The sequence below is a fragment of the Leguminivora glycinivorella genome, chromosome 15 (genome assembly GCF_023078275.1).
Source record: "Leguminivora glycinivorella isolate SPB_JAAS2020 chromosome 15, LegGlyc_1.1, whole genome shotgun sequence".
In the NCBI taxonomy this organism is placed as follows: domain Eukaryota; kingdom Metazoa; phylum Arthropoda; class Insecta; order Lepidoptera; family Tortricidae; genus Leguminivora; species Leguminivora glycinivorella.
The window spans coordinates 2903899-2916147 of record NC_062985.1 but is presented as its reverse complement, the minus strand read 5'-3'; the positions used below and the strand labels follow the sequence as shown (position 1 = coordinate 2916147).

Sequence of the window (12249 nt, the reverse complement as noted above, 5' to 3'; positions counted from 1 at the left end):
TCAGATCAATACAAGCATTCAAAGTAACAAATTACTAATAAGTTACGAACGTGAGTAACAGTCAATAATTAATATTTATTAGTAGTAGGTAGTGAATTAGTGATGTGCAAGTTGCGGAACCTGTCCAATAAAATCTTAAATTTCTTGAAAAATTCACGAAACATTCACGAAAAATAAAGAGAATTTAAATTTATGAAATGGAAAGTTTCCATCCATACAATTGTCCATACAAAGTAGGGAAAGTTTCCGAAGTTTTCCTATGTGAAAATTTCAGAATTTCGGAAACTTTCCGTAGGCACATCAGTAGTAGTAGGCATTAATAATAACATTTAAAGTCATGATTTGGTAAAAAATCAATCCAATTTCAGCAAATCGTTGAATCGTTAATCGGTCAGTTTACCCTAGACAAGAAACGACTGAAACGAGACAATTCGATTTTGTTTTACAACTGGAGATAAATCTTAGGCTGATCAATTAGTTAATGGAGTTTGACCAATATCTATTATATTAACGTTTTTTTCTTTTCATTTTATTCTCATTTATGATCTTTATTTCCACGACCGAATGATGAAATATTAAATTAAATGAAATATGTACTGAAATAACTAGTTTTGGTCAACCGGACTCAATTTCAAGATTATAGTATTTGTAAGCGACAGGCTCAGCGTCGGCCTCCTTGGTCTGCCAAGCACCAGGGAGGTTCGTCGGCAGCGCGCGCACTGGCCGTGTGCGCGGCGGCCGATTATAGTTTTTCTTTTGTTTTTTAGTTGTCAAAATTCTTCTCTAGCGATATACTGCTACGCAGCACTTTATGTTGATTTTTGTTTAGTTTTCGTCTTGCAAAAAGTTATTCCATATTGTAAATCTGTGTAAATATATATTGTGAATTGTGCCTAACCTGTGACTTGTAAATAAACTGTATATAGAACCTTGCGTGTATATAATTTTCATCACCCGCGGCCCGCACTGTCTACAAAAGTGGTCCTTCGAACCGGATCCTAATGATTAGAACGCCACCAGCCGCAGTGATGAAAACGCGTTCTGTTGCGCGTAAGGAGCTCGAACAACAAGTCCAGGTACCGATATTACACAGTACATTTAATATGGAAACCGAAACTAAACAACCATCGTCGCGTAGCATAAGGAAGTCTGTTTCTGTATCGTCCTCCATTGAGAGCAGGCGCAAGCGGCTCGAGCTCGAGGCAGCGAAACAAAGGGCCGCTATTCAGTTGCAGCTCATCGATAAACAGTTACAGGCAGACTTAGCAGAGTTAGATGAAGAAAACTGTAGTAGACGATCACAAGCGGCCTCTATTAGCGACGTCAACGAATGGCTCGACAAACACGAACAACCGCAGCAGGAACTGTATGAGGAGCAGCAAGACCACGCTCATGGGAATAACTCGGTCGAGCTGCGCCGCCCGGCGTGTGTCGCCGTTACTCCTACCGGTAATAAGTCGTCTGCGAGCACAAATGACAACGTAGCCGCCGCCTCTGTAAGTAACATACAGCAACCTAATGACCGCCAGTCGGCGGTGGTCACTACTGACAGTGTCGCGATACTAGCGAGCGCTATCAAAGACTTAGCCGTCGCCTCTGCTAATAATAAACCGAATGCCAGCCTACTAAGCAGAATCAGCACTTCGCGAGACCTGCCCGTGTTCTCCGGAGACCCGATGGAGTGGCTGCAGTTTAAACAAGCATATATTGAGTCCACAGAGGTGTGCGGTTTCAGTCCGGCTGAGAACATGTGGAGGCTGAGGAAGTGTCTACGCGGTGCCGCAAAAGATGCTGTGTCAGCTCTTTTAATCAGTGCTTCCTCGCCCGACAAGCTCATCGTGACATTGGAACTACAATTCGGTAATGCTGATACTATTTTATATAAATTGATGCACGACATAAAGAAACTTCGCCCAGTATCGCCCGAGTATCACAATGACATAGTTTCCTTTTCTGTGAAGATACAAAACTTTACTGAAGCGATACGCGCAGTCGGCCGCGAAGTTTACATGCATGATGTGACTGTCTCATCAATCGTACTGTCTAAACTACCGCCAGTGCTGATTTCAAAGTGGTCCGATTACAGTTTTATACCGATAAAGGCTGGCATAAAACCGCGATTGGAGATATTGTCTGAGTTTCTTAGCCTAGAAGCGGAAAAAATATCGGCCACGGCGAACGCAAGTTTAATGTGCACTATGAATACACAACACAATAGTACTAAACATGTCCATCGGCCGCAAGCTGTACTAGTGCAATCGGACAGCCAGGTGGCTAGCGTAAACTGTCACTATTGTCACAAAATGGCACATGATCTGACCGAGTGTAACAAATTCAAAAAGGCGCTTCGCAAGGATCGCTGGCGATGTGTGAAACGTAACAATGTTTGCTTCAAATGTTTGATAGCTTGTCACGGGGCCGAATCCTGCTCCGCTCCTGTATGTGACGTAGACAACTGTGGCGGCGAACATCATCGGTTGCTGCATTTTATTGGGCGCAACAGTGATACTCCGCCAAGCACGGAGTCGACCGCAACTTCAACGACGGCGTCGGCGTCGACTGCTACACCTACCGAAGAGACTGTGAACCATGTGAAGACGGCCGACACCACTGTGTTTTTAAAGGTAGTTCCGATACAGTTTCACGGCCCTAAAGGCGTTTTCAATGTGAATGCCTTCATTGATGATGGATCTTCGGTGACGATGGTCAGTCGCGAGCTCGCCGACCGCGCCGGGCTGCGCGGGCGTCATGAGTCAATGCTCGTACGCGGTGCGTGGAAAGGTGACAACTCAGTGCATGACGCTACAGTGTTCGATATTAATATATCAAGTCAAAATGGTAAAGTGCATAGCATTAAGGCCCGTGGTGTATTAGATTTAGACTTGCCACAACAAAGTGTATCCCATATAGACTTAGATAAGTACTCACATCTAAGATCACTTAAAAATAAGTTGTCACAAAATGTTGATTTGAAGCCCGAAGTGTTAATAGGGCAAGATAACTGTCACTTGTTTATTCCTCTAGAGGTATGTGTAGGAAAACGTAATGAGCCGTTAGCTACCCGAATACCCCTAGGCTGGGCTGTCCATGGTCCAGTGCGGGTCCCACGTGTAAAAAGCTCAACATCGCATGTACACACGACGCTGCTCTTGACCAGTGCACCTGTGGCTGAATCGAAACTCGGCCTCCACGAGTTGCACGAGATGGTGAGGCGCTCTTTTAGTATAGAGGCCATGGGTGTAGCAGGTAAGCTAGGGCAGAACAGCGACGACGTGGCCGCCCAGGCAAAGCTTGAGCAAACTGCGACGCTCATCAACGGTAAGTGGCAAGTAGGATTACCTTGTAAGAACGACAGTTGTAACTTACCCGAGAGCTTTGAACGGATAATGGTTCTTCAACGGATGGCAGCTCGAAGAGGTTGGCCGCGATGTTTATACTCTGATCCTAATGTGCGGGGCGCTAATTCGAAGTTGAAGATAGCCAAACAAGAATTAGATGACGATGTCTTGAAGAGAGAAGCTGCGAAGAATGGAATCCGGTGCATATTTATTCCATCCGCTAGTCCCCATTGGGGTGGGACACGGGAAAGATTGGCGCGCAGTGGAAATACTTCACTAAAGGTTATTTTAAGGGAAAGAGCGCCTAAAGATGAAACTTTGAGCACTCTTATAGCCGAGGCAGAGAATATTGTGAACTGTAGGCCCTTGACTCACGTCCCTGTTGAACCTGGAAGTGATGAGGCTTTGACGCCAAATCATTTTCTCCTCGGCACGTCGTCCAGCTCACCTGTATTAAGTGGTAAGTCAAGTGTTCCCGGGAGCAGACGGTCGTGTGCGCATGGTTGAGCTAGACGAAATCGGGTTTGTTGAGGCGTTCCGCAACACGTGTTGCACGAATCCCAGTAGGTAATGAGTGCTGAGCCAGCACTGGGGTGGGATGTGTAAGCGACAGGCTCAGCGTCGACCTCCTTGGTCTGCCAAGCACCAGGGAGGTTCGTCGGCAGCGCGCGCACTGGCCGTGTGCGCGGCGGCCGATTATAGTTTTTCTTTTGTTTTTTAGTTGTCAAAATTCTTCTCTAGCGATATACAACACCTTACTCAATACAAACTTTTAAATAGCCAACAGTATGCTTACCAGACAGGCCTATCGACGACGCATGCAGCGCGCGATGTGGTGGCGCGAGTGATGACGCATCTCGAGGCCGGGCGGCAGGTGGCAGCAATATTCTGCGACCTGTCGCGCGCCTTCGAGATGATCGACCACTCGTTGCTTCTCTCCAAACTATCACGCTACGGCTTCGAAGGCAACTTTCTTAATACGATCGCCTCATTTCTGAGAAACCGACAACAAAGCACTGTCGTCCATGGCTCGAAGTCGAACCTTGAACCTGTAGGAGATTGCGCGGTACCGCAAGGATCTATGATGGGTAATAACCTTTTCCTAATATTAGTTAATGACATAATGACAGCATGCTCTGACCCTGAATATATTATGTTCGCGGATGACACGTGCATTATAATAAATGCAGATAATTTCAACAATTTAAAAACTACAGCAAATAAAGTAATGCATAACATTGCCAGGTGGTTTTCATCTAACGGTATGATTCTGAATATAGAAAAAACTAATATTATGCACTTTCAACTGCGAAACACTGGTATATGTCCGCTAGAAATATATGTAAACAATACTATGCTTCCCCAGGTCGAGCAAGCTAGATACCTCGGTTTTACCATAGACGCGGGTCTAACCTGGACCCCCCATATAGATACGGTTTCTGACAGGCTGGCGTCGGCGTGCTTCGCCCTTGCTAGACTCGCCCCATCTCTAACACCCCAAAACCTCAGAATAGCATATTACGGGTACTTCCACTCAATTTTAACACAAGGTGTAGAACTATGGGCTACTGCTGCCGAATGCAATAGACTGTTTAGATTGCAAAAGCGAGCCCTTAGGATAATTTCAAATAAACCATATGATTACCCAGCGCAGTCGTTATTTAAAGAACACAAAATCCTCACGCTGCCATGTGTCTATATATTGACTGCATGCAAGTACGTGCGGTCCAATCTAGGGTTGTACATGACCCGCGGGCAGAGCCACGGGCGCAACACGCGCGGCGAGCACCTGCTGCTGGTCCCGCGCCGCCGCCTAGCGAAGGCTCGGAAGTCACTCGGTGTCATGGGTGTAAAGATTTATAACACACTTCCGAAAGAGGTCATTGACTCACCTAGTGAGGCTATATTTGAAAATAAACTTAAAAAAATGTTGATTACATCTGCTTATTACACAATAAACGAATTTATATTAAGAACTACTAGGATGTCAAACTAAAATGAATTCTCTTTAACATAAATGTTGCAAAATAAAAAACTCTGTAACGACTGTAACTATAAACTAACTCATTAACTTAACTATAAGATAAAAAGATGTACCTAACTCACTAATTGGGCCTAGCAATATACTAGTCTGTTTAGTTAATAAGAATTATTTATTATTGGAGTGACATGTAAAATTACTTATAATTTTATCAATAAAAATCTCATTTCTCATTTCTCTCATTTCTCATACTGCTACGCAGCACTTTATGTTGATTTTTGTTTAGTTTTCGTCTTGCAAAAAGTTATTCCATATTGTAAATCTGTGTAAATATATATTGTGAATTGTGCCTAACCTGTGACTTGTAAATAAACTGTATATAGAACCTTGCGTGTATATAATTTTCATCACCCGCGGCCCGCACTGTCTACAGTATTTTTTTATTGAGTCACATTCCTTGAACATTATTAAAAGAATAACAACGTCGGCAGAATCCTCTTTCAACAATATAATATTGCTGAAAAACCTAATATTCTTAAAGAAAGAACCAAACATATTAGCGAAACATTTCTGTCTTCCAGAATATGTGGGTAATATTAGAAAGAAATATTTCTCATTTCGTCGTTTCAGTATCTACTTATTTGGAGTACAAAAAGACAGCTCAATTTTTTAAGTATTACTTTCAGTAATAATATACATTTTTTTGTATTCGACCTATGTATGTGCACATGCAAAGAGGATAGAGTATTATAGAGAGTTACTGTCGAAGTAAAATGTGTATTCACACTGCACAGACTGCCATCTCTCGACATAAGCTTAAAATTTTTGAAACTGCCATCTAGCTGAACGTACCCCAAAAGGTCTAATGCCATTCTGTAGGCCACCGTACCTTTTTCTGTATGGTACTGAGATACGTTTTTTTCTTAGACTTAATCTGTCTATACGGAGTTATATGTATTCTTTGGTAAATGTTAGCTATAATATCTGCCAAGTTCGGGGAATATTTATGGAGTACCTATTACTGTACCAAAATAAGTACTCACCAAAAACGTCTATACACCCGATCTGCCACTTCATACTTGGCTGCGTGTTGATCTGGCACATGTAACAACCACGGTCCTCAGCCCGAAGGGGCCGGATCCTCAATTGCCAAGTCCGTGGGGAATCTCGGCTGACGGAGTAACGGGCGCCGAGGACAGCTCGGTCGTGCATGGTTAACACTGTTTGATCTTCCGCTCTGAGCCAGCCCACCTGTGGACAAAATGGAATTGTCTTTTAAATTCTGTTGATTTTCAACAACGATAACAATTACTATGATAGATTGGATGACTAACAGATATCGCTGTTGATAAGAGCTGCAAATTAAGGGAACCCTTCTTTGATAATCGGTGAAAAATCAAGTTCTGGCTATAAAATAAATCCACTGCTACATATGACAAAACATGGTCTTCAATTCTGATTTTTTAAAGCGTAGTTGTACCATGACAGTGTCCTTAAAACATACACAATGCAACGCTTTATTGTGTCCAGTAAACATAATGTAAAGATTCTGTTTGGATCAATGGGGTCTAAAAAGACCAGTGTAACCTTCAAACGGCTGAATGGCCACAGGACAGAAGCCAAGTAGTGCGGGTGGCCAAGATTCACTTCTGGTGCCGTAGCCGAATGGCATTTCTACGACGCGAAACGAAAACGAAACGCCGCGAAAAGTCTGTCGCGAAAGTCTGGCTCTGTCGCGCCATTACGCAAGAGCGATAGAGATAGATATTTACGAGCGTTTCGTTTCGTGAGCATTTCGTGAGCGTTTGTGCCATTCGACTACGTACCCGGGTCGCTGAATCAGCGCAGTACATATTAGGTACATACTTAAGTAGGGATCTTACTTCTAAAGATAATAATGAATGCTTGCCGCATTTCAACTCGACTTTCTAAAAAAAGAAACTGTATACTTACATACAACACATACAATCACGCCTGTATCCCATAAAGGGGTAGGCAGAGCACATGAAACTACTAAAGCTTCAGTGCCACTCTTGGCAAATAAGGGGTTGAAAGAAAACGAATCTGTGACATTGCAGTGACAGGTTGCCAGCCTCTCGCCTACGCCACAATTTAACCCATATCCCACAGTCGCCTTCTACGACACCCACGGGAAGAAAGGGGGCGGTGAAATTCTTAACCCGTCACCACACAGGCACTGAATACTTAATTGGCAATATTATTATCCGTTTCCATTCTTACTCTAACTTAATACATCCAGATACATTCATTTAATCTCCCCCACTTGTTGCTAACAACTTGAGCATTTTATTATACGAATAAGAAATGATTTTGCGGCTATAAATTTCGTATTATTGACGCAAGTCGGTGCTACCAGGTTTTTCGAGTTCTGGCAGCGGGCCAGTATGAAAAAAGGGTATTAAGAGTAAGGTTTGGAATACACAGAGTGGAAGTTCACTAGTGAAATGTATATAATATTATAGGAGAAGTGTATATAAAGTTATAGGTAATAATACATACATACATACATACAATAACACCTGTATCCCATAAGGGGGTAGGCAGAGCACATGAAACTACTAAAGCTTCAGAGGCACTCTTGGCAAATAAGGGGTTAAAAGAAAACGAAACTGTGGCATTGCAGTGACAGGTTGCCAGCCTCTCGCCTACACCACAATTTAACCCATATTCCATAGCTAATAATATTTAGTATGCAAATAAGTGGAGAAGTGTATATAAAGTTATAGGTAATAATAGTATGCAAATTCATTGTTATGCGAGATAAGTATTATTCTTTTTTTAATATTATGCTTATTCAATGTTATGAACAATTATGATAAGCCAAATCTGTTATGCGAATTAATATTATGCGAATTAATGATAGGCGAAATAGAGGGCACCTGCCTTTGTGGTTTGCACTTCACATTGATGTAGACTGTTCTCAATCTCATTCAATTGTGTACACAAAGCAACAAGCCAACATTGATATATACGTTCAACATTCAAATGCACTCTTTGAGTGATAATAGTCAAATACACATTCAGACAGGTCAATAATGATAAGATATTAATTAAATATTTTGACTAGATTACCTACTGTCGGTTTCATTTCATAATGCGGCTACTAGCATACATACTACGAGATTCGCGCACCAAATCAGATCATGAATAATAATAATTATTTTATTTGTACTTTGATAAGGTCCATATATTACCTACAAGTACATATATTAGTGTCAAAGTGGCTTTTCATGTTGTACTAAGAAATACACATCTTAAAGTACTTGTTAAAATTTCATTGGTAACTAATACAATTATAGAATCTGTGCTAAAAGAAAAGAGTTTCAGAATTCCTAGGGCCTCCTCTTATCTTTCCGAGCAGACTATACGCGATGATACAATGATTGGTCCTCTGTCTCAGTTTTACCAAACAATGTTTTATTAAGGGCGTTGTGTATTTCAGCCTTAAGTTCGCCTGCCAATTTTTGCAAGAAAGGCACCATTAACAAGCTAATACGCCGACAAAGTGACTGATTTAGGACATGCGAGTGCCAGGTACAGTATTTATAATGCAAAATGACCTGAAATAAAAAAAAGTAGTTCCCTATATTACGAATAAGGTCCAGTTACTTAGTGGACCGATTTTCGTGAAACATGGCTAAGAACACTCCCGACTAACCCGATCCTGATCTTTCAAACAAAAAAAAAACTAAATCAAAATCTGTTCATCCGTTCGAGAGCTACAATGTCATAGATAGACACATAGACAGACAGACAGACAAACAGGCAAACAGGCAAACAGACAAACAGAGAGACAGACAGATACGTCAAACTGTATAACACCCCGTTGTTTTTGCGTCGGGGGTTAAAAGCAGACGCGATGATAGTGCGGGCGAGTTTGTATTTAAGTTTGTCGCCGAGCTCATCGCTTTCTCGCTTTTGATGGGACTAGTCTTTTTTTTTAATATGAATAGGTAGACGTTTGACCACGATCACACCTGATGGTAGGTGATGATGCGGTCTACGGTGGATCACGCTTACCTATGAGATACTTATTTACTCTTGCTTTAAAGAGACCCTGTAGTCCCTGTGTAATAATGTCCTATAATATTTATTTATTTATTTTGACCAACTCTAAGGGCGACCAATTTTTAAGGGCGAGCCTTATCAGATAACATACACTTTGATAAATTTCGTCGGGCACCACGGCGGGCGGGTGGTCTAGTGGTAATGACGCTAGCCGCGTAAGCTGAAACGCGCGCGCGCTGGGTTCGAATCCCGGCTCGGCCACCAGTGGGTCTTGTCGTTTTTTTTTAATGTATGATATCTATTTCAATTTATTTGCTACTGATAGCAAACTCATGGTGAATAGAATTAACTATTGCACCAGTGACAGACTAAAGTCAGAAATGCATTTCAACTGCACTCGGCTTAACCTCATTTGATTCAGTAGCTCCGGAGCCAATCTATTTGCGCCTAAATTTGGGTACACTGAGTAAATATTTAGTAGCTAAGTAGAGAAGAGTGTTGGGTTAATGTTGATCCTATTCGGTGAGGCGAAAAACCGGTTAAATGAAACTGTTTGTTTGGGTTTAGTTAAAAATTGGGGTTTGGAGCTTCTAACGGGGCTTAAATCGTAATTTTTACTTCACGAAACTATACTATCCATACTAATCCATACTAATATTATAAATGGGAAAGTGTAAATAAATAAATAAATATTGGGGACACCTTACACTACACAGGATCAACTTAGCCCCGAACTAAGCAAAGCTTGTAATATGAGTCTTAGGCCACGATATACATACTTAAATAGATAAATACATACTTATACATAGAAAATATCCATGACTCTGGCACAAATATCTGTGCTCATAACACAAATAAATGCCCTTACCGGGATTCGAACCCAGGACCGCGGCTCAGCAAGCAGGGTCACTACCGACTGAGCCAGACAAGTGTGTGTGTCTGCTTATTTGTCCGCCTTTCACGGCAAAACGGAGCAATGAATTGTCGTGATTTTTTAAATGGAGAGAGTTGAAGGGACGGAGAGTGACATAGGCTACTTTTTGTCTCTTTCTAACGCGAGCGAAGCCGCGGGCAAAAGCTAGTAATTTATAAAATACAGTTAAAATGTAGTTAGGCTAGTCGACTAATCTAATAATCGACTAAAGGAAGCAATTAGAATTAGTTTACTTTCATTGTACATCAAAGTTACCGTGTTTTAGTGTTACCTTGGCTTGTGATACCTACCTAAACTTGTAAATGAACAGAAATTAGACATCTTTTCGTAATAATTTTTCTTATCGAACCAACGATGTTACATACATCTGCTCTGCCTAGTTTCCGAAAAAGTGAATTCTTTGTGAATATGAATGCTCATATACATACATACAACATACATACAATCACGCCTGTATCCCATAAAGGGGTAGTCAGAGCACATGAAACTACTAAAGCTTCAGGGCTACTCTTGGCAAATAAGGGGTTAAAAGAAAACGAAACTGTGGCATTGCAGTGACAGGTTGCCAGCCTCTCGCCTACACCACAATTTAACCCATATGCCATAGTCGCCTTCTACGACACCCACGGGAAGATAGGGGGTGGTGAAATTCTTAACCCGTCACCACACAGGCAACTCATATACATTTATCATTATTCATAATATTTAGGTATTATTTATTTATATTGCACATATACATTACACTTCAGAAACATAAACGTTCATTAAACTAAGTAATTCATATTACTTACTCTAATTGCTGATATGCCAAAGATTAAATCGTGCCAATATTTATTTAGATACTAGGTATAAAGCGGATATGAGAAAAATATAGAGAAAAAAAGATTACACCAAGAAAGCATTCCCAGTTTACATTTCAAATAATTCTCTCTGAAACCAACCTCATTACATCCCAAGCAAACTACACGAGTTAACAATTTGTAGTGCACCTTAGTTACCTCACACAATAGCCCAGTCTCAAATAGCACCACAAAAATTCACACAGATTACTCTTAATTACAGTTTCGCTTTTAGAATTCTCTAGAAGCACGTTCTAAATTTGAAACTAAACGGACTTATGTCCTAAGAAATTTCATTTTCCTTGTCACCCTTTTGTTCTAAAATCCTCTCGGAACAAAAAGGGTGTAAGTGCAAGGAAGTTGTGTACTAGTTGTGATGTTTTGGTTTGTGAGCGTGTTTTGGCTCCATGCCTACGTTGCAACAATGCAGGAATCAGCCTGCACCTTGCAGTGTAGCGTGAATTTTAATGTGCTGGTCCAAATTCCTTGTTTGTGGATTTAGAAAATATTTTTTGCTGATATACTCGTATATCTACGTATAGTAAATATAGGTCGAATAATGTTGAAAGATTAATAGGACGATAAATTTGGTGGTATGATTTCGTAATTGTAACAACAAAAAGGAGAGAGCCATGGGAGAGGCCTTTGCCCAGCAGCACTCAAATAGGCTAAGAAAAAAAAAACAACAAAAAATATGTTTTATGTATTTACCAACGCGGCGTACATCGCGCAGCGTCGAATTACTAAAAATATATAGAAAACTCTTCAATATAGGTAAGCAAACAAAATACATTTCCACCACACCTACCTAAACAAGAAAAACAATTACTGCAAAATATCAAATTAAATCAAACCCATCAATACCGGGATTCGAACGCGGGACCGCGGCGCAGCAGGCAGGGTCACTACCGACTGAGCCAGACCGGTCGTCAAGAGAACTTATAAGACATCAAGTTAAAATTTTTATGAATCAACTTTACACTCTTGTGGATAAAATGCAATTTTGCTACCCGTTTCCGAAGAATCAAGAGAGCTGTTACGACGACTGGTCTGGCCTAGCGCGCAGTGACCCTGCCTGCTACGCCGCGGTCCCGGGTTCGAATCCCGGTAAGGGCATTTATTTGTGTG

At 41.3% G+C, this 12249-nt stretch overlaps 1 protein-coding gene across 1 annotated transcript in view; it reads right to left on the bottom strand.

The window, feature by feature from the left end:
* Positions 1 to 12249, bottom strand: part of LOC125233799 (limbic system-associated membrane protein-like) — a 122989-nt gene that overhangs the window by 59659 nt on the left and 51081 nt on the right. Inside the window, exon 4 of the mRNA XM_048139909.1 lies at positions 6363 to 6570. Coding sequence (XP_047995866.1) covers positions 6363 to 6570 — 208 coding nt within the window. The remainder of the gene's footprint in view (positions 1 to 6362; positions 6571 to 12249) is intronic.